This window comes from Cyprinodon variegatus, unplaced genomic scaffold, assembly GCF_000732505.1.
Source record: "Cyprinodon variegatus isolate N-32 unplaced genomic scaffold, C_variegatus-1.0 Scaffold556, whole genome shotgun sequence".
In the NCBI taxonomy this organism is placed as follows: domain Eukaryota; kingdom Metazoa; phylum Chordata; class Actinopteri; order Cyprinodontiformes; family Cyprinodontidae; genus Cyprinodon; species Cyprinodon variegatus.
Window position 1 is genome coordinate 213,389 of NW_015151009.1, and position 23,847 is coordinate 237,235.

The window sequence follows — 23,847 nt, forward strand, 5'->3', positions numbered from 1 at the left end:
GGTCGCCTTTTACAGCTGCTTTTTGTGTCTCTGCTTCTGTCTCCTTGAACCCCAGTCGGCCTCGGCAGATGGCCGCTCACACTGAGCCTGGTTCTGCTGGAGGTTTCTTCCTGTTAAAAGGGAGTTTTTCCTCTCCACTGTCGTTACAAGTATGCTTAGTGTGAGGGATTGCCTTCAAGTAAATGAGTCGATGCAATCATCTGGTTTTCCTTAGATAGAAAACTTTTAATCGATTTGACTGGATGATCTTGGTGAACTGTAAAGTGCCTTGAGATGATATGTGTTGAATTGACGCTAATTAAATAAACTGAATTGAATTGAACATAAAGGCTTTTTTTCTTCTCCATTTTAAAATCATATAATTTTTCATGTTTTCTAATAATTCAGTACTAGCACAAAACAAAATATCAATAAAAAAAAAAAAGGTTGAACTATATTTTTCTAATGAAACACCGATTAGAACATGCAGATTTTTATTTATTATTTTTTTGTATTCTGTAAATTGTCAAAAAGTGAAACCATTCTTTCAAAATACAACATTTTGATTTTTTTTGTTAGCTTTCTTGCTAATATACTAGCATTAGCTAAAGCTAATGCTTCAGAAATAATGAACAAAGACCACTTGTTTATCCTGAGGATTTAAGTTTAATTATGACACCACATCAAAATAAAAATTTCCAACAGATCTGGAATTTAATTCCATCCATATACATGCATAGCAACAACGTTTTAAGAAACATTTTCTCCCATAATCAGGACATTGGAATGATCATTTTACATCAGTTTTCCCCACTGACCTCACTCCCAACTTGTTCTTCAGCAATAAACTTCATTCTCCAACAGCGTCTTTTTTTTTTTTCTCCTTTTTTTTCTTGTTTTTGGGGAAACAAATAATTATATGCACAGTCCCCGTGTCATAATACTGCTATCAGTAATATTCCCCCATTTACAAAGTATTGCATTGAGAGCAAATTTCAAAAAGGGAGACCAAAGTGTATCATTCAACAGAAATACGAGTACTATACAAGAATGTCGTCATCCTCATGAAAACATCCACATTTGAGTTGAACGAAAGAGACGAGGACAAACAGCCACATATGTATGCAAAGCCATGTACGTATGCTAAAATGTGAGATGCAGGGCCGAGCCTGGCAAACCGCCTTCGGTCGGTGGTTTTATAAGACGAACGAGTCGTTAGCAGTCATCTGCAGGAGACATTTTGAGCATACGGAAACTGGTACAGCAAATAAGAATACACAAGTGCCTCAGTAGCTATTTTTGAGTCTAAAATGCGTCTTCGTTTTTGTATTGTTTGTTTCGTTGAGCCTACATTACAGTGTAAACAATATGTGTGCTACACAAGAATGACTATACAATAACATTACAAACAACTCTGATATAAATTTCATTTTTGAATTTAAATTAAGATCACTACTCCTAGTAATACTGATTGTAAAATAAATTAATGTGAACGTGGCACCAATATTATTCTTGATTCTCGTTTCTTTTCTTCATTTTTTTGTGTTTTTTTTTTTTGTTTTTTTCACCCAAACCAGTGGTTTGCATTTTTAAGTCTTAAAACGATGAAAGAAGAAGCTTCTCTTGATTGTCCACAAGCAGCGTTTAGCACTGCATGATGCACTATTCCAGACACAACAGTGTACCAAAAACAGAGGGGGGAAAAAAAGGAGGAGAAGTCTGGTTTAAAGGTGGAGGGGAAGGAAAAGGAAGGGTCCTGGTGTTCTCAGCTTATTTGACATGCTCTGCAGCATGTGATGAACAGTAAAACTTCTTATGGGTAATAAAGTTTGATAGGTTGTTGAACTGGATGTCACACAGGCGGCAGTATTTGCCGCTCCCCGAGCCGTTCACGCCTTTGTTGGCCACCGGCGCCGCCTCCTCGCCGGGGGACTTGGAAGATGGGGACATGTTCTCGTTGGAGTCGGCCTGATTTTCGGCGCCCCACGTGGGTGAGGGGTTGGAGGGTTGGCTGTCTGACTGGGGCTGGTTCTCCTGCTGCGGAGGCGCCGTGCCTGACCGCTCCTCCACCTTGTGCCCCCCGTTGACGATGACCATGCTCCGGTTTTTGGGCAGGAGGGGAAGGGGTTCCTTGCCTGGGTGGGGGCAGCCGTTTGCTGTGGGCTGTGGGGCCTGGTCTCTGGTGGTTCCTGTCTCTCCTCCGCCGTTGACGCTCTGTTCCTGTTCTCCTGCTTCTCCCTGCGCCGCTGGCCCTCCTGCCACATAATCTGTCGGCTTTATCCCAAAATACGGTGATATTTGCTCAGGACCTTTCGCCTTCTTTATTGCTCCTGGATAAAGGCAGTGGGGCAGAAACATATTCTTGTTCTCGTCTTTTGTTGGGATGAGCTGAGGCTCAGTGAAAGGCTTAAGTCCGGGCACAGGCGCCAGGTGAGGGGGGAACATGCCTCCATTCTGCACCGCCACCTTCCCATTTCCGTTCTTCTCACATTTGCCAGGGCTCTTATCGTAACCGTCATCGGGGCTGTTGTTCCCTTCACTCTTCACATCTGGGAACATAGCAGACTCCAAGGTGCTGCCTTCATTGTGTTGCTGCTGTTGTTGAGCTGCAGCGGCAGCAGCTGTGGCAGCAGCTGTCGCAGGGCAAAAGTTCTGTTTGTGTGCCAGGTAGTTCTCCACTTTGTTGAAACTTATCTTGCACACTGCACATTCGTGATAGTCCAAAAGTCTTTTGGGAGAGCTACACGTCTTATCGGGGACAGGTGAACATTTTTTGCTGAGATCAATGGGTGCGTCCAGCTCCTGCTGCTCCCCGGTGCTGCATTTGGGAGGCAGAATAGGCTTAGTGACAGTCAGAGAGGCCTCCAGGTGTTTGGGTACCATGCCGGGGAAGATGTCACAGCGGGGGTGGAAGCGGTCTGCTAGGCTCTCCACGGCCTCCTGAGATGTACACGGGTTCATCGGAGGAACTCCGAGGAAACCCGGCTGCCCCATAGGGATCCTCTGGGGATCCTGATCGGGGAGACACATTTCGTACATCTTTCTGCGCTTGCGGGTCCTCATGGTTCTCTGCATGGAGGGCACCTTATTAGCGGACATCCGTTTCATGGGAGGATCGTGACGAGTGGCGCAGTAATACTGCTTGTGGACCATGTACGTCTCGTGGCGGCTGAAGGTGATATTGCAGGCTTCGCAGGTGGTCTTGTTGGGGTCATTGTCGCTTTCCACTAACCCTGTGCTCGGACTTTTCCCTTCCAGTTGCTTCCCGTTGAGTCGGTCCTCTACCCCCGTTGGGGTCGACACCTTTTTCACCTGTCCTGCTAGATCCTTATCGGGGCCTTTGGCCGCCGCGTTAATCATGTCCAAAACGTTGGAGTTCATACAAGCGGACTGCATTAGGTGGCCTTCGGCCTCTGTGGGATGGCAGCCGGCCAGCATGCTAACAGAACTGTGACCGCTGTTTGGGCTCACCGCTTCCGGAACCTTATCGGAGAGAGCCGAGAAGTCCGAAGACTTCGTCATGTGCTGCCAGCGGCTGTTGCAGTAGTGCTTTTTATGCACCAGGTAGTTGTCCAGGTTGCTGAAGGTGATGTTGCATTCGAAGCAGGTGGCCCCTTTGGGCATCAGAGGACTGTAGATGACAGGAGGGTAGCTGTTCCCGCCATGGCGCAGTCTTCGATGGACCAGCTCTGACATTTTAGCAAGAATCTCAGAAGCCTGTGGGACGACGGAAATGTCCTGGGAGAAAGCAAACTGAGACAAGAAGGGGCCCATGGGAAATGTAGGCATGTTATGCTGTACAGGGGAGGAGGCCAGACGGGGGCTGGAGGGCTCAGATTTGATCCTAGTGTAAGAAAAACTGGCTTTGCTGCCTGGGTGGGCCTCTCCCTTCTGAGCAGACGGCATGGGCTTCTTCTCAGCCTTGTCAGCCTCTCCGTCTGTGCTGGTCTCCTTACTGATGGCCCCTTTGGGACTTCCCATCAGAGCGTCCTTCCTGTTGGCCAGCTCTGCGCGGCCCTGCTGCTGCTGCTGGAGGCTTTCCTCCGGACCCCTGGGGGAAAGCTCAGTGCCGTCGCCTTCCCTGTGAAGTTTGCTGCCGTGCCCATGTAAGTCCTGATGCTGTAAGAGTTCCCTGTGGCTCTGGAAGCTGATATGGCAGTGATTGCATCTGAAGGCCGCCTGTGACAGGTGAGACATGATGTGATGCTGGAATGTAATAAGAGAATCTGCCGTGTAGTTACAGATTGTGCATTTCAAGCTGGTGCCAGGAGGGAGGCTCTCTTCCATTTTGACACCTGTGAGGGAGATAAAAGAGAGAAATGCTCAGAATCTCGTCTCCCACTTCTCCTTTAGAGTTCACCGCAGAAACCATCAAACACCCGTGCTTTACGCCAAGCTTATTCACATACTCTCAATTTTTTTTTTTTTACGATAAACTGTCAACTATGCACAGTGACAGCAGGGTATGTATATGTCTTATATGAAATGACAGTTGCTTTTTTTTCAATCTTCAGGCTGAAATCTGTCCAATTGTCAGAATTTTCAAAAGCAGCATCATTTGAAATTTAAAACGTATCTACAAAAGCTGTTAACACTACAAAGCTCTGTTTATTGTGCTTCAAGGTTGCCATGAAAAAGCATTTCTCCCTGTCTTTTTTTCCTCTTTAATCATGTTTAATATTTTCATAACCTAAAATATATTCAGAAAAACATAAATAATAGAAAAAAAAATAAATCACTCATTATTTGAGATGGAATGGAATGAAAAACAGTGATGTGAAAACCTAAAGGTATCTTTTTAGATTGTGTCATCACACACAACCTCTCTATGCCGTTCTCCTGTCTCTTAATTAGATGCCAGGCAGGCTGCCAATTAACCGCTTGTGGCCACACCCCCATGGCTCAGGAACCAATGAGAACAGGAGGCATCCGATGAGGACTCCACCCACCTTTCCTCTTCTACTTCCCAAAGAGAAGGTAGAGCTACTCAGAGTATCTGCTTTCAGTAACACTTTACAATAACCATCAGTTATAAATGCTAAAGGGACCATTTATTAATTAACGATTAACCAATAGTTGATCAATGTTTGACATCGTTTATAAACGGCATCTAAACAATTTATTAAAGATAATAAATAGATCATATTGCCCTTCCATGTTGGTTTAGCCCTAAACCAACATCAGACCTTAATAAACAATCTATTTACCTTTTATACATGGTTTAGATTAAAGGTGTAACATGTAGTTTTTAAATTATTGTTGAGGATTAATAACTAAATAAACCCATTAATCATGAATAAATGGGCTCTATCATTTATAAATGATGGTTATGATGCTTACTGTAAGTGTAACACTGCTTTCTACTAAGGTTGGGACACTCAAGAGGCTTCATTTATCACACGTCTTGTTTTGGTTTACCGACAGTGCTCAACAGCCCCACCTAGTGGTGATATTTTTCCTAATTGCTTCTGTGAGAGATAAAAGCTTTATAAACCAAACTGACTCCATGTAAAAAAAAAAAAAAAATCCTTTATTAATCAGTTACTGCAATTCATCGTTGTCCAGCATCATACCACCACCACCGTGTCGTACCTTCCAAAGAGTTTGTTTCAAAATATCCAGATTTTTTTTTCAAAATGTGGATGATATTTTCCCTAAAGTCAGAAGAGGGTAGTAACTAGTTACATTTACTCAGTTACTTGAGTAACATTTTGAAAAAAAGATGCTTTTAATTTTGGTTTTACTGCACCATACTTTACTTTAGTGACATCTTATGAAAATATCAACACTCTTGCTGAAGTAAAATGTTTGGCTCCTCTACTGTAAATAACTTCACTGAAGAACAAACCCTCGTGTATAAAAATAGTGCTCCGGATTAGCCAGCAGGTGGGTCCAGATCCAGACCCTGGTCCGTTAATCCGTGACCTCTGCTTTATACCAAATAGTAGTTTACTTTGAGTTTAGTTGGCTTGGAGTCAATGAGTCGATGCAATCAGCTGGATATCCTTAGATAAGAAACATTGAACCAATGTGACTGTACGATCTGGTTGAATTGTCTCTGTAAAATGCCAGGAGATGACGTGTTGTGAATTGGCGCTATAGAAATAAACTGAATTATATTGAATTTACTTATACTTGATTACATCTTTTATGTACTCTTCCCTCCTTGCCTAAAGCCCAGATGTCACTTCCTACCTCTCAGCCTACCTCATGATTAGGGACAAGAATGGTTACTCTTAAGTAAACTTCTGATCCTACATCTCTGGCCATAATGAGGCTGGGTACTATCTGATTTTATCAATATGATTAATTATAGGAATTTCATCAATTTCATTCAAATAAGTGGCGATAAGGATTATCATTCCTCCCTGAAATCAGCATTGCAAAACCAGCAGCAAATGAAGAATTAAAGGAAGCAAATCCATTTCTTCACATCTGTATCTTTTGGACCGATGATATTGTGACTAACCGCTGTGTGAGGTGCTTAAATGCATTTCCAGGGCCCTGGCTCCAGAGAAGCTCTTGTTGCACTGAGGGAAGGGGCAGATACTGGGGGTCTGGTGGGGTCCGTTGTCACCGTCCTCCACCACCGTCTCCGTTTCCCGTTGCCGTCCGCTACAATAATACATCAGATGGGCTTGCAGATTCCTCTCGCTCCGAAACCAGATTCCACATGCTTTGCAAGGAAAAATGTCTTCTGCAGGGACACAGAAAGAGACAAAAGGGTGGTGGGGAGGGGGATGACACTATATCAGGGCACAAAATGCTTTCAAGTGTTAGTATGAAGATAAATAGCTTGCAGATAAACACTCCTCTTCTCCGGTTGTGACTCTCAAAGGCTGCATTAAAAGGCTTTTCCACCAAATCCACGGCTGCAGCCTATCGCTGTGCCGCTACCACGAGGTTGGTACCCTTTCTCAAGGGCAAACAAGAACACTGGACCATCTGCTTACAGAAGCCTCCCTGTCGGGCTGAACCCTGATAGCCCTCGCTAAATAAACAAACACACTATTTGCATGAGGCGAGTATCCTGCAATTAACACGTTAGCATCGAGTCTGGGTGTGTTTATGTGAACCCAAAACTTGAAGGTCGGTGGTTCTTATCTGCAGCGCAGAGACTCATCTGGGTTAATCTACGCCCAGCGGAGACAACGCTTCCTGTTAAGCAGGTGACTGAGTTCAGAGACTGGGAGAAAAAAATTAGTTTGGAGACTTACTGTTGACGATGGCAGTGGGGAGGATGGAGGCCATGGCGGCCTGCTGTGGCAGGAGCTGGATGCTGTCCAGCAGCCGGGCCGGGTACATGCCCTCGCTCAGAGACATGTGGTTCACCGCCTGCAGGCGTGAGTCAAAGTCCACCGCAAACGCCACCAGCTCCTCGCCCTCCATCATGTTCTTGGTGGTGGTGCACCACAGCTGGCCACCTGGAGAAAACAAAGAGATTTGTTTCAATCCTAAACGCTTCTGATGGTCATGAACAGCACCAGAGTGGCGTCTCTGGGGTCAACAAGTCTACATAACAGCTATAGGTACTATCAATCTGCCATCTTGTTGCTTCAGGAGGTATGCCAGAAAAACAACAACAACCAGCTTTGTTCTCATCACAAACATCAAGTGGAGCTTGGATGTACAATGAATCAGACAGGAGCTTTGGTCAAATAACTCTGGGTGAAAAAGGATGAATTAAATATGAATATGCATGAAACCGGTGGAAATACCAGAAAATTTGGTGAACTTTGCTTTTTAAGCATTAAATTAACACTATGAAGTACCAGCATGCCAACGGCAACTTTATCAACATCTGTATTTTCACCAATAACCGGACGTTTTTGATTGGACAGCTGATAGTTAACCTAACTGAATGTTTCCTGCTTTAAATCTCTAGATATTCCTATATAATTGTAGCCTGGCAAACAAAACTGACTTACATCATGTACACGGCGTATTAGTCTAGAAAGGAGCAGGCAGAGCCTGATTTTAAAGGCGGGACTAAGAAAGTCAGCGGGAACCAATTTAGAACCAATCAGATAATAATGTGACACAAACACATATGCGGCTTCTCAATTCATAAATATGGGTCAGTTAGAACAGAAGCGTACTAGTGACGTCACCACACGCTACATAATAATAAATTCTTACTTTTTTCATTTATTGGGGGAAAAATAATGAAAAAAGTCAGATAAACACAAATCAAATGAACATTTTGCCAAATAAAACAAAAATCTTGCCATCAGAGCCAGCGGTTCTTCACACACAGCTAGGCAGAGAGAGGGCTGCTGCAGACGGGCTGGGATTAGACATGGGTGCTGTTAACCTCGGAGGTCTGCTGGTTGCCACGGTCCTCTCATCATCTGAGCTTTTTTTTTAAATTACAGACTAAATCAGTAAATGGGCCATATAGTGACGCGTAAAAGTGTAATTTTCTCGCCTCAAATGATCTTAAAACGTACTTTTATTGAACAGCAACAGAAAAGAGAACTTTTAACTTAATACTCTGAGCTCTGTGAGCGCTCCATTGAAAGCTGCTGCTGCCGCAGTGCATGCTGGGAAGGCTGTTCTTGTGAACTGGAACAGTACTATGGCTGAGGCTGATGACGTTTTACGAGCACATGAGAATGCACAAGTTCACATATTTAAAAAAAAAAAGGCATAATTAAAACATGACTGTTGGAGCTGCAATCTGGACTGTCATTTTTACAGCTAATGGGCCCGCCCCCTCTGCTGTGATTGGTCAGGTCTAAAACAAGGCTGGCTTTAAGGATTTCTATGTATTCAGCTCTATTGCTTTTCCACCAACTTCGACCACCTTACCGGCCCCCTGCTAAAGAAAAGCTTTCTCTGAGCATGATGCTGCCACCACCATGTATCACAGTGGGAATGGTTGTGGAAGAAACTTCCAACAGCATTGCTATTTCAGCCTTGATTAGTTTCTTGACTTAGTCCAGTCCTTCCATACTATATATAAATATATATATATATATTTTTTTTTTGGGGGGTGGGGGGGTCTACTGCCTGCGGTGTTGCTGTCAGCTGCAGCACTGAGACAGGCCCTCCATATTATTAGATTGTTGTGTTTTGGGATTAGCCATCCCTCTGAAATCTTCTGAACATATTCATCAAGCCAGGGACAGAGGGAGGGGGGTAAACGGAGTGAATGAAGGTTTTAACTCAGATAAAAAAGGAAAAAAAAACATTATCTCAACACATGACAGGCTTTTTCGGCTGCACTTCATTTTTTCCCCCCCCATTGAAGAGATTAAAGTTTTTAATATGACTATTTACAGAAATCTGGCTGCGGAGATAACAACAAACCATGATACGCTCCTGCTAAATGGCAGAATTAGGACATTGTTTCTGAGGAAGGCTGGACAATTAATTAGAGCGCACAGTTGGCTTTCAAAGATGTGCAAACATACCGACGGAGCGTCAGGCTGAGAGGCGACGTGACGTGAGGCCAGGCTGGTGTGGAATAAAGAGAGTCCTGAGGAGCGTAGCAAAGATGGAGGACAGCCCCCCCAACACGTGTGCAGCACTGATTACTCATGTTTGCACAAAATCTGTGAATCAGAGTTTAAAACGGCTCTGAGGACTGGATGAAGGTGAATGATGTGTGGAAATAAATCCACATTTCTGTTTTTTGGGAAAAGAAAAAAAATCACCAAAAGATGCATCACATGTAAATCAGAGTGCTTCAGATTTCACTTTTTTTTCTGCTGCTGACTTACTGAAAATTAGAGCGGCACAAACATGTCAGAGGAGTGAAATATGCTATCTGTCTCTGTGCTGTTTTGTGTGCACACTTCCTCTCCGGGAGCGTGTGTGTGTTTCCAGCGTCACTTTAAAGAGCAGTGCCTATCTGTCGGCCAATCTGCTGCGACGACGCGCACACTTCAGGCCTCTCTGCTTCATCCTCTTTTTTTTTTTTGATTCTGTCATACCACACACTGCCTGGAGAGACCCTTCGACTTTTTATCTCCTAATTAAAATAACAAAACTCCTCTTCACTGTCTGCCCCAGCCGCCGTCAAGGTAGATACAAACTGCAGCTGACAATGGCGAGGAATGTAAGCCACAAAAGTTGAGTCTCCCGTTGTTGTTCGGATGCTCTTGGCTTATAAAGAGAATCTGAAACGAGGCGCCGATGCGTCAGCTACCAACCCGTCTGATTTGGATCAATCCAAACCTGAGACAACCGTCCTCAGCTGAAAATAAAGCAGATCATCTGGCATCTGATGAAAATGTTTGACTGCATTTTGACAAATGCGTTCTCGGGATGCTTCCCTGCAGCCAAGACTGCTACAAATCCATCTGCTGCGTGTGAGAAGTCTGGAAGAGAGTTTCAGGACTGTGTGTCCTAGTTTTACCGAGGTGCTGCTGAGCTTGTTATACTGACTCATTTCAGGCTGAAGGAAAACTGACTGAATTACACCATCAGAGGAATCTAGATAGGAACGAGAAAGACAATTGCTCAGGTTTGCAGGATTCTTTGCAGATTAAAGATGCTGCTGCATTCAACAAACAAACATCACATACAAACAGCAGAGCAACTGGACATGAGTTAAAATCATCTATATTTCAGCATCATCAAGGCTTTAGAAGGATCATTTTTGCAATAATTCTCAATCTGACCAAGTCTTGCAACCTTAGATCTAACCAAAATGCATTTTTTGATCTTGTTTTGTGATCAAATACAAATCAAAAGCAGATTATGTTAGATTATTAATCTTTTTTTCAAATGACTCTTAAAAAAAGTGAAAACATTAAACATATTTGATTTTCAGAAGTCTTACCAAGTGCAATGATCTTGCTGCACTGGAAGATTATCACACTTATTTTAAGTAGAATTTGTTCAAACGAAGATCATTAATCTAACAGAATATGCTCTTGTTTGGTATATTAATCTCAAAACAAGATCAAAAACACTTTTTGGCTAGATATAGATATAAGATGGCAAGCATGGGTTAGATTCTTGCAGTGAGAGAGCACACTAGCCACATTGTTAAAAGGACATACATTAATCCTTGATTTTATGGCATGTTTTGTTTTTGGCTGTCGATGGCCGGATAAAATGCTGTGGCCTTTCAGATATGGCCCGCCGACCTTGAGTTTGACACATACCGTATGTTTTAAAGATGTCAAATTTCAGTCGTCCCCTCCACTAGATTTGTTGCATTTACAATCACAAACTTTAAAAGATTTTGTTGCAATTGTATGTGATGATAGACGAGTGATGTAAAAGAGTGTGTAATTAATGTTTTTTTTAAATGTTTGGCTAATCACAATCAGAAAAGTGTGATATGAATTCTAGCATAGCTCGTCTGAGTCCAGAGGCGAAGCTAGACGGGGGGCCAGGGGTGGCCATGGTCATCCTTAGCTAATTATTAGATGCCCCTACACCAGAGGGTGGCAGCAGAAATACTGTGAAGTGCTTGGTCATATATTAGATTTTAATTGTTAGTATAATAACCATAAACTGAGTATAAGAATAAAGCTAGAATTATTCACATCAATAAACTAACATTAAAGATGATAAATGCCAGAGACTAGTTAGACTAGTTATTTTGATTCATGGAGGAAAAGGCAAAAGGTAACTTATGTGTCTCTGTAATTTAGCTATTGGTTTCATATTTGATTAGGGATATATTACTGATAAACCTATTTTATGCATGTATTAATGAATGTATATAGTTGAATTATGCAAAACCATAATTGATTAAAGGTAAAGAAGATGACTTTTCCAGAAATATAGGTACAAAATACCCTAGTCCTTTTTTAATAGCTGCATATGCTAATGATCATCCTACCTGCTTTTCTGCCATTATGTGAAAGAATTCCCTAAATACACTCTGGTCTTATTTTTTTCCTCTGAGGCTTTCCAAATCGAACTGATAAAAAAAAACAAAAGCTCTAAACTTGCTTATTAAACTTATTTAAACGGCCTTGGATTTATAATGAGATTAAATCCTCATATAGTTTAGATATTTACCAATAAGATAACCTCCAAAGTTAATATGTTGAGCCAGATTTTATCTAAGAGGTTCCACAAGTGATAAGGACTCTATGCAAAAGGCACATTATAATATTAAGGTTTTATTTATCATCTTACTTTCAAATCCCAGCCATGTGCTACCTTGTTGTGGTATAGTTGGTAAAAATAATCCCAGTAAAATGCAATTTCATGGTCATGGAAAGCCATTAAAACTTCAGCATGTATGAAAGATGAATACTTTTGCAAGGTGTTGCATCACGAAGCAAAGCGCTAAAAACCTGCCTGAGTAGAGACAAAAAACAAATGTTCCACGGAGGAGTTCTTTAGAGCAGATTTGTCATGGCTGTTTGCCTCGCACAGCCCTTTTCCTGACAGGTGATTCAAATCTGAGAAATTCAGGTGAGCCACTGGTGACAAAGGCATGAATAAGGGGCATGAAAGAAAGGGAGGGGGAGGGGTCAAGAGTTAGAGTGAACAGCCGAAAGCGTTAAGTTAAGAAACTGGGGGAAAGGCTAAAAGAAAGTGCAGCTTGTGATTTGCACTTGTTTGCCTGCTAACTGTCTGCAGTGTGAGCTGCCTTTGTGCAGTGGCCAATGCAGTTGGAGAGAAGGCTATTGTCTGAATCCTCCTGCAGAGCACCTGATAAAAGAATAAAGAACTATGACATATTCTTAAAACAATGGAGGAATTAAGGGGAGACAATAGGCCAGCTGCCTCATTAAAACAATCAAAAACGGCATCCTGTATGTAGTCCAGATAATTAAAAACCATTGCTTCCGACCGTCTCTCAATACCATATCCACCGGCTCACTGAGGCCCTGAGACTGCTGGCTAAATGCCCTCTTCCCTCTCTTCTCTTTGATTAATGGTTCATTTGAACATGCAGCTGAAGATGAACATATGAAGGAATTCATGAAACAAAATTATAATGCAAACCCTTTCCCCCCCGTCTATAAGCACTCATGAGCTAATCAAACGTGTCAGGATGAATCAGAGGGACCTGGGGGGTGCGTGTCTCCTCCCCTTTGCCTAAAGCCCTGAGAGATTTTCAAAGTGCAGGCATCACAGGGCATTTTTTAATTTTCTCACTTTAAATGACTTTATAAGAAACGTGGGTTTTGTACGGTATCTTTGTTTGTATGAGGAAGGCAGGGCGAATGGAGTATGAGATACTTGAGCAATTTTTCCTTTTTGCTTCCTGCAAGCTGCTACCACCACCATATCTTAATGAAGCTGCAAACAAATCTCTCATGCCTCATGCAAAAAAATAAAAAAAAAGAGCTGAAAGACAACAAAGCAGCAGAAATAACAGAAGGGCCCGGATAATTAAACTGGCCTGAAGACAGGTATTCAAATGCTGGTGTGTAAACAGCACAACTCTTTAATAGTTTAGCTGTAAAATGCGTAGTTAAGCACATCAGCACTTGCTTCTCCCATCTGTCCAAACACATTATGGTAGCTGAGGCCATAACGGCTCTGGAGTATAGTCTCACTGCACTGCAGCCAGGTATTATAGGAAGGGTTTGAACGGGGCTTCTGGGAGCCCTGAAAGGGCGCCACTGGCGTTATCTCCAAGCATCATGTGCTATAAACATTTAATTTTGGAGGGTATTTGATATTAGCCATCAATTTTCTTTTATTGTCATCAAGCATTTCAGTTTGTAAAATGCACTTCCCATTAACTACAATTTTACTGCAAATGTTGGTTCAGTTTCCAGCAGGGAATAGTGACACTGATATAGTATTTCTGAATGACTACACAAAGTTACAAAAGGATTAGAACTTTTTTACACCGCAAAACCTAATCTAAAAACAAAAATATGTCTTAAAAAAAGTGTATTTGAGCAGGTGAATAAGATGATTTTGCCCTTGAAACAAGATAATTAGATATAATGCTATCAAAATAAGATAATGGGATGTTTTTTTTTTATTTTAAATGTAAATCATCTGATTTCTTTGGCAAAAACTGTCTTGACTACTTTCTCAAATTATGAAAAAAGATACTTATTAAAAAAAAATTCTTATATTTTTTACAGTGTAAGTTTTATGGTTGAAACAGTTTCCATAAAATGTTTATTTCTAAATTGCATCCACACCCCTGTACACAAGCACCACTGAGGACGCTGTAGTACATATGCCAGGCCCTTTGGCGGCGCTGTGACACTGCCAAATAATCACACCAAAAACTGTTGAGAAAAACCAAAGCAGGCAGTGTCTAACGTAAACGCAGCGACATAGCAGCAAAAAGGCGCATTTGAGTTACAAAGGGGGGGGGGGTGGAGATATGAAGCTGCCTTTCAAAAAAAGTCTGCGGCCTGCGTGTACACAGCGAAACAGGAAGTGTTTAAATTGTTCCACTCTGGCACCTGATTTCACAAATAACTGTGAAACCAGGTGCCAGAGTTAGGTTCCTCTAAAATGGCGGCACAGCCTAAAGGACTAAATACTTTTGCCGGGACGCCTAATGTTGTCTCAACGTGAATCAGGTTTCATTTCTTCCCCTGATTTTAGCTAGTTTAGCAACAACAGCATCTTTTAAAGGTATTAAAGGATTTAAGTGTCCAGATTCATCTAAAATAACTTAATGATGGCTGCTATTCTTGCACTTATGGTTCCATCCAATCCATAAACTCTGGCTGTGATAGGACCTACAAATCCATTTTGGCTACTGTCGAAAGTGGACTGGCTACTTGTTTGTCAATCAAACATTTTGAGTACCTGCCACCGGTACGTTATTTACATAGGCTCCAAGCGTAACTCATACGCTGTTTGGCTAGCGGTCCGGAACGAAAAGCACGAAAATGTACTCCTACGCCTGTTCAACAACATCATGGAGGTGTTTTATTTTTTAAATACAATGTTTTTATTAAAAAACAACATATTCACTGTGGAGCAGTCTGCCATTTGAACTCCTAAAGTAATGCTACATTCACACCTAAAGGAGCAGAGGCAGCAGGAGCAGCTAGTTTAGATGCTAAGTCAATGGTTGACGCGCATCAAGGCGCAGCAAAAGGTCCTGCAGCGCGTTTTGAGCAGCAGGAGCAGTGCGTCTGAGCAGCTGAAGCAGCGCATCGTGAGCTTCTGAGCATTTGACGCGCGTGACGTGCTGCAAACGCAGCTGCTGGAGTTGGAAAGCTGCTGGACGCATCACATCAGCCAATCAGAGAAGCTGATCTGGGAGCTGGCAGAAAGACAGACACAGCACTGCTGATGCAGATCGCTATGATCACTCCTCTGAAACAGTTTATTAACGCCTAAATTGACCTAAAATACCAAAATCTGCAAGCCTAACATGTTCACCTTTATTGTCCTGATGCCTGCAGTTTGGATTACGTACATGAAAACCACCTTCCAGCCGCCGCAGCAAACCTGAGAAGGTGACCGTGCCATAGGCTGCTGTTGAATGGGATTCTTAGTGACAGCGCACCGGGGGCTGAGTGGCTCTGACAGCGAAGTAATATTTGAATGCAGGAAGGTAATCTGGATGAAATGACTGCACTGATGAAGTCTTAAGGTTGACTTTCTCAGTTCAAACTACTTTTACCCACTGATCACAGCAAATACAGCTGCCATTGTTACCAGCCTCTCTAGGTGAAATACAAAACTACCGGCGGAGGCATTTCCAGCGTAGAGAAGTTTTGCGAAAGTGGGGGGCACTGATGCGTGCGCACGATTCATAAATACACAAACAACTGTTGGACATATCTTTCACTACAGAATCCCCTTTCCTACTTTTAAGAACAGATTTACAACAATACAAAAAAATGAAGTTATCTCTTCTTAAAATGGATATGACTGTCTGATTTTAAAGTAAGAAACATGTTTGATTTTGTTTTTTTTTTTCTTGGGTCGTAAGGATTCGTTTATAAAGTTTTAGTCATTTTCGCTTAAAAAAATAAACAACTACACTTTCGGTATTTTTTAAGCAAAGTGAGAATACAGCCACTTGGTAACTGTAAGCTGCACTGGAAAAACGAGCTATAAATAGGTAAAAAATTCTAAAATTAAATGTATTTACCATTAAATTGAGTAGGTAAATAAGATGATCTGTCAACGAAATTTAGTATTTTACTCTTAAAAGAAGATATTTAGATAAAATACACTTGAAATAAGACGATGTAATTGTGTTTTCTTATTTTAAATGTAAATTGTCTTGTTCCATGGGCAAAATGTCTCTTTTACTTCCTCAATCCAAGAACAAATGCACTTATTTTAAGAAAAAATTACTTATCAAGATTTAGATTTTTTCCAGTGTGGTGAAAACATTACAGTTGTCGTCTGTTTTCAAACTTAATTTCAAGGCTTGACCAAAGAGCTAGAGTCTATCAAAAAGGAAATAAACAGAATAGACCAGTTTATTCCCTGAATTTCATCATGGTACCATGAACAGAGTAGTACCTTGAGATAAATAAAACCTTATTTCTCTTTAAGAAAACAACAAAAAGGCAGTATTTCAAATGCATAAAAAAATATGCTAATCTGGATTAAGCTTATTTTTATATAAATAGGATTTGGGACTGGGCAGACTAAATAATCTTAAACGGATTCAAGATTTCTAAAAACAATATATAATGTTTGAAATACTTCCTTATTTTTAAAGAAAAAAAGTTTTTCCATCCAAATTTTCATTTGTTGTGGGTTGGGCATATTATTCCATCCAAACAGTATTATTTTTCACGGTTTTTCTTTACCTTAATTACACACCTTTTTCTACTTTTTCTTTTTATTTAACACAACCAGACAAACCAGACCAGTGATGAAACCACAGTAATTGCCACTGCTGTAATATCATCTTTGCTAGAAAATAAATTTTTAGTCACAGGGAATATTTCCCAATTAAATAAAGGCAGAAAAGAGGCAAATATCTCATTGAAGTTCACTTTATAAATTGCTGAAAAACGACCTTATTTACCAGAGTTTTTAAAGGTCTTTGGTTTCCACTCAGCACTTGTATTTAAAAATTAACCTCTAAACCAAACCTCTAAATTAATTTGATTCGTTTAATTTCAACGGTTTGTATCAACAATGTAAAATTTATTTTGTACTTTAACAGAGTTAAAGTGTTTCGTTTTAAATGTGATTCCAGATTCAGAGTGAAGTCCGGTCTCCTTTGTGAAGTTGATTATTAATATTAAGGATTCTCTTTTTTTTTTTTTTTCTCTACGGCTACTTGCATTTCTCATCTCCTTCTTTAGGCTCTGCACTAACTGCTGGTCTTAATTGTGAAGTGAGGCCAGCGGTGCCTGAAGCCACAGAGAGGGGTTGTAATTAAAGACCTCTACTCCTCTTGTCTTTAAATCAGCTCCGGCTCCTCCTGGTCAAATGGGAACAAGCCACTCGCACCTCCGAATATCAAGTAGCTTAGCGCCTCAAACAGTCGCCTCACTTTGCTTAAACAAAGCTTTGTGGCAGGAAACCTCCACAACATGACACCAACATGGCTTCCCTATGATGGTCCATGGATCATAACGTCTGTATCTGCACCTGACAGCTGAGCGGACTGTGCAGTGAACAAATCTTGCTTGTGGACAGCAGTAAATATTTGGATTGTATCAGAGATGAACAGGATGACTCCCAGCTGCACCGATCCAGAACCGGATGAGTGGAAGCATCACTCTGGGTAGAATCAGACAATGATTACTATTACTGATGCCACTTTAAACTAGAATAGTCTGACTTTACTACTTAAAGTCAGCTCTGACTTTAAGTGTTTTCTTTCCACCACTAGGAGGCACTCTTCTCATGCTGAAGCTGCAGGCCTGTGATGATGCCATGCCTCAGACATGGCGAGGAAGCACATACGTCTCCCAAACATGGTTCTGACTATTTAGTCTTTTTGAGAAACAGAAGGTTAATTTTGTAATTTTATAATAACCTTTTTGTTTTGTGACCAGAGATATAAAATGTCTCATGATCTGTTTTTTTTTTTAGCTTTTTTTCCCTCTCCCTTTTTGACACAAAGTCACACAAATGGCAGGATTTAAGTATTTCAATTCAGCAGAAATCATCCAGTAAGCTTCCTTTGCTCTTATTATCTTAGATTTCTCTTCTCTTACGGTTAAACATTCAGATAAATTTCAGAATGCATTGTTTTTTTTTTTATTTTCAAATGCCGTCGGTTAGCGAGAGCTCCTGGGCCTTGAAGCGAATGGCACGCGGGTCGAGATGCACAAATTAAAGAGTCCTCCCAGGGGAGCCCGCCGCAGTGCACGCCTCTCTCTCTTCTTCTACTGTATACATTCACAGGCAGCACAACGCCAGCCTCACAGAGCAATGTCATCCAGCCTCTCAATTAGGGAAGTGTTTGAGGACGTTTTTGACCGCCCTGACGCCGAGATGAGATTGAGTAAGCGTTTTTGCAGGGGGATAAATGAAAGGTTTTAGCTTTGAAAAGCAAAGACGTTCCTGTGGAGCTTCCCCGTTCAGGACGACAGCAGAGGGATGTTTGCCTGCTAATGGTGTTGTAATTATTCAATAAGGGGGGAGAAAGTGGAGCTGTAAATTAGAAGCTATTTTTACTCTATTACAATGCAATGAAAGCAGGAGTATTTCAATTATAAAAGTAATAACTGATGAATAATCAGAGATTCAGTTATTATGTGTAAAAATATGCAGGTTTCCTTCTTTTTTTTTTCCTCTCAGGCTAATGAAATGATTTTCAACATTTTGGAGTAAGTTGAGTCCTTAAACAAAAGAAGCAGCATTCCTTCAGTACGAAGCTGCTCTCCCTCATTAGACAGCAGCTCCTCCCCGTCCCCACTAAAGTGGAGTGGACCATTAAAGCAGAGCTCTGACTGGCTGCTTTCCGCTCGGCTTTATTCTTGATTTGGACAGGTTTGTCCCTCTGAGATCTCTATTAGCTCTCCCTCTCTGCGGGGAAGTGCTGCCTGTGTCCTCGCCGTGGCCAGTCGACATGTGTTTACTGCGGCCCCCGCTGCGGCGGCAGGCTGGTCGGGGGCCCGTCCTGACCAAGACCTGCTAATGGGACCAGAAGACCCCTGTGACAGGACGGCCCAGCTAAACCCCTCTACCCCTCCCTTTCTCCAGCTGTGGCCCCGTGGCCCATTCCCCCCCCCCTACCCATCATGCCTCTGCGGGAGCAGGTGAACGGCGTGGAGCCAATGGCGGCGAGCTCTGGGGGTTTTTTTCCCGCCGCCGCCACTCGCCTCAGTGGTTCCTCCAACATGGCTCCGGCCCTGCGCCACATGGGCTGGCTGGCCGGTCTGCGGGTGTGTGGGTGTACCAGAGTGTGTGTGTGTGTGTGTATTTGAGAGGAGGGGGGGGGGTATGGATGGTGAATGCCAGCCCTAATGCAAATGCTTGCCTTTTAAAACATGGAAGGCTCTCTCCTCCTCTGTCCCTCTTCTTTGGAAAGGTCTATTTTGGCCTTCTGGCGCTGGCAGTTATTTCTCTCCTCTCCAGAAAGACAGAGAGCCAGAAAGATGCACCTGTCGTCCATTTTGGAATTCGGCATCTATTGATTTCCTCATTTCCAACAAAGTTATGTGTTTATTTCACGAGTGTTCACCAGTTAACATGTGGGAGTTAATTTGTTGCTGTTCGACACACACATGCATCACCTCAGCGTGCCCTCCGTCTCTGCACCCCTGTAACTCTACATATTGCTTAAAGTATGTGCTAATTAAATTTTCAGCCGCTTTGAGAGGGAAATAAATAATCTGCGGCTAAAGGGCCTAATTGCGTTTGTCACGTTGGTGCGTCGGCGGCTGGTGCATCAGGAGCACAGCCGCTGCCCCTCGCTCATTGCCATTCTGTCGTCCTGGCAAGCCCCCCGCGCTGCCCCAGGTATCACCGCGCGGCCATCTGGAGCCGACATCTGTCTCTCTATTGATCACAAGGGTTTAGCACTTGATCAAACAGACTGCGACAGGAAATTGCTCTTTTCCCCACAGAAAAGGCCATTCGCCCGCGTGAGGGTAATAGAGTGGAACAGAGATGCAGCGGCGGCGGCGGGGCGGTGGGAGCGCCAGGCGGGCATCAGCAACATGGATGTCTCTAACCTTTCTCTGCAGATGAAACAGCAGGATCTCTTCAAGATGCTATAAAATTAGTAGAAAAAAAGTTTGGTTTTTCTCTCACTATTGCAGAAATATTTATAAAAGGAACTCAGGTCCATGTTTGAATGAAATAACCTATAAAGTCGGAATAAAGATGTGATTCTCCATTAGAACAAAAATGAATATTCCTAAAAACAATTAACAGCAGGCCTGTCAAGTTTCATAATAATTAAATTGTAAAACATGGTGAAAAAATCGTGTAAATCTAATGTCTGGTTTAATATGTAAGTGAGCCCCCCCCCCTTGGTGTAAGGTTTCAGTGGGAGGAAATCCCTGACATGACTGCAGTTGCTCGCTGTATCCCCAGTGGAGTTCGACACACTATTAGAGCCTGAGGTGAACAGCTCCTGAATGTGTGTCACAGCGCGTTAGCCGAGGCTGTGGTCCACTTACAAAAATAAAATAAAAAAAATCCACCCTTCTCCCTGCTCAGGCATGCTTTCGAGGCACTCGGTGCAACAACATGTTTAGCAAGTATGGACAATTTGATACTGAAGGTGACATTTATTCCCCATTGTAGCAAAACATTTAATTGTTCCTGCAGAGAGCGAGATATGTTTCCCCTTGCCTACAGTGTTGGGATCGTCCTTTGGAATATGATGCAAATTTGGGATGAAGCAACTAATTCCTTCCTTGCACCCCCTCCTCCAGCTTCCATCTTCCTCCAGACACCAGGATTCTGATTAATCGTGTGACCGCCCCTCGTTTTTTTTTTTTTTTCCTTTTGCATTTTGCCACAATCTCGCGGCGCCACGGTGAGATGTGTGTGAGGTGTTTCGCCACTTTTGGCAAGCTGAAAAGACGTAGCCCAAGGAGGAACAAGTCAAAAGTATGAACTGGAGAGGGGGGGGTGGCGGTTGGGAGGGAGGAAACTGGAGGAGGGAGGGGGGGCAGAGGGGAAAAAAAAAATATGACCAGGGGACGTGATAAAAAATTATCAGCCAGTGTGTTTTCCTGTTTGGTTTTAATCTACATTTAATTAAATTCTTATCTGCTGTGTGCTTATGGCTGCATTTGAATGGCGAGGCTGCATTCATTATGAATGGTAAAATTGAACTCGGTACATTGTGTGTGGCCCAATAAAGAAACAAGACTCTTATTGGGAGTGCATGCACAAGCTCCAACAGACATGCGGAAAAAATAAGTCAATTAAGATCGCTCTTTAAATTACTGCTGTATCAAAACAAGGGGCGGGAGCACGCTCTATAATAGAATATCCTGACAGGGAGAGAAGAGCACAGCTCACCGTTTTTATTTATTTATTTCATTTTTTGTGAGTTTTTTTCTAATATATGTCCCCGATTGATACAACAACACCCAGCCGTATTAGCTTGTTTATAGAATACTTGACGCACATTTGATTTACTGCTCTGTCAGGATAGTTTGTAACGAACAAGGAAAAATAAAAAAAAGAAAAATTAAAAGTTGACTTCTATGAATCTAGAGGTCAAATGAAAAAATGCCGCCGGCAGCATAATAAGAGCTGCTCGTAAAGATTCAGCTTGTTATCTAAAAAAATTAGAGGCCAGCAGCAAAGGTCAGAATCTGTAGACAATATGTGAACGGCAGCAGATACTGAGGAGTTAAACTGCAAGGAAGGGGGGTGCGGGAGGGGAGGGGGTGTTCGGCTCCAAATTTGTAATTCTATTGACAGAAAGGAGATAGCTTATAACAGGCAGGCGGCACTTCATAAGCTAAGAACAATATCCCATCGGCAGCACCCAGAAAAACACCCTGAGCTGATACTACAAAGTTGGGACCCGCGAAAATCCCTAAATCTTCCCTTTTGCTTATTCCAAGGAAAGGCTGGGGGTGGGGTGGGGGGGGCTCCCCGCTGCCTGCTCGTGTTTACAGAGCCGTCCTCATCTCTAGGCCCCGCTCATCCACCACGCTGACACGCAGTGTCGACATGATTAGGAGGGGGGGCTCTGCCGTTGCTTTGCATAGAGCCCTATGTGTGTGTGAGCACAAGTCGGGGGTGGGGGGGTGTTAAAGGAGGATCGGCAGATGAATGACTCTGGTGCATCGGAGAGGGATCACGACAGATAATCACACCCGACTGCACGACTGCCGTGCTGCAAGCTCTCAGATCCGGTCTTTAAAATAATGTTCGGAGTCAAGTCTCCCTTTTACTTTTTTTTTCTCCTCTCTCTTTTCTCTTTTTTTTTTCTCTCATAGGTTATCTTCCACATTTGGTGTTTGCTGTTTAAATCTTAACAGGACACAAGCAGCAAGGGAGAGCAAATATGTCTGGAGTCGGAGGAAGCCGAGTGGAAATGTTATTGCGAAGGGGGTTAAGATTAGCTGTGGCAGGGGATAGAGAGAGAGCGAATCTCCTCTCTATTTGAACGGCTCCAGAAAAAAAAAAAAAAAACTTGGAAGGTTTGAGTTTAACCTTGGATTCCACCGGGGAAATAAATCTGACCCCCGTGTAGAGGGTGACATCATTCAAAGGGCACTTCCTCAAAACACAAGACAAACACCAAATCTTCTTAAGTACATTTAAATACAGAACACCGCGTACAGTGTGAATACAGTACGACATAAATCGCAGTATCACAAATACTGCTATCACCTTGACAGAGCTGCCATAAAGTACTGCTGCTGTGTCTGGGACTATAAACCTCTGGCGTTACTCATCAGGAAAAAACACACATGCACAATTTACTGCACTAGATCCCCCGCCCCCCCCTCTTTGTTTATCTTTTAAATAAGCACACTTTATCACCCTTCTGCATAAGCAAATTGCATGCAATGTGTGTTGTTTTAACATGAGATATGCTGTCCAGAAGATTCATTTCTTCGCCACCAATTCAATTGTCTCGGCAATATCCTGCTGCCATAGGCATCAGGCCCCATCACCTGTTCGTTATCGCTGGCCGTCCTGTTTGGGAGCTCTTGAAACGATGCCACGGCACCGACTCTCTGCTAACAGCGGGGTCTCTGAACTTCTCACGGTTGATGGCGGGCGGCGGCGAAAATTACGCTAACAACTAATTAACATCATAAAGAGCGATTTAAACGGACGGACGACACCTGCAACCTTCATTTGCACACGCTAACTCTGCATTACCTGTCTTTTTTTTTTTTTTTAGTTTGGGAGATAACGTGTCTTTTTTCAGCCATTTTTTTTCTATCCTCTTTTAGTTAAAAATGCTCCAGTGTTAGCTCTTCTGTGTATTCGAGAACAGAAAATTAAGAAAAAAAAGAAGCCAAGCGGCCAAAAATAATTATTGTCAAAGCAAAGCTGCTAGAATTACTGTAATACCACGTTCCATTTTTTAATTTCTTTTTGAATACACAATTTTTCCAGTCTGCATGACATTGGACCTCCAGTTACTGGTCCGGATAACAAAGTGCCGCCTGTCAGTCTGAGACACTTTACTGGCTGGCTGAACTAAGCTGGTTTAGACGGACACGTTTTCAGCTGTGGCAGACTGGGCTCTTGCTGGCAGGCCTCTGGATCCTCTTCCCCTTCTCTCCAGCGAGCAAACTTTTACTGGCGATGCCCCCCCTCCATCCTACCCCAGTACAGGAACGTATCTGTATCCCCTCCCTCAGAAGAAGAGGGCAGATACCGTCCTGCAGGATGGTAATGCACTCGCACCTCATTACAGGGCCACATTACGGACTACAGCAGTAATACGGCTTTAATCTTCTCCAAATCGTTCTAAATGTCAAGCCAGGGCCAGGGACTTCCCACTCTGCTACACCAATGGCTTAGTCCCCCCCCCTCTTTTTTTCCTCTTGCGTATTAACTATAGCCAGCGTATTACACTCCCTGCCAGATCCCCTGAAACTT

The 23,847-nt window shown here is 42.7% G+C and overlaps 1 protein-coding gene across 1 annotated transcript in view; it reads right to left on the minus strand.

The window, feature by feature from the left end:
* Positions 1-624: 624 nt before the first annotated feature.
* The window catches only part of zfpm2 (zinc finger protein, FOG family member 2), a 198,905-nt gene continuing 175,682 nt past the window's right edge, over positions 625-23,847 (minus strand). Inside the window, exons 6-8 of the mRNA XM_015391689.1 lie at positions 7,197-7,403; positions 6,449-6,676; positions 625-4,274 (exon numbers count right to left, since the gene is read on the minus strand). Coding sequence (XP_015247175.1) covers positions 1,750-4,274; positions 6,449-6,676; positions 7,197-7,403 — 2,960 coding nt within the window. The 3' untranslated portion in view covers positions 625-1,749. The remainder of the gene's footprint in view (positions 4,275-6,448; positions 6,677-7,196; positions 7,404-23,847) is intronic.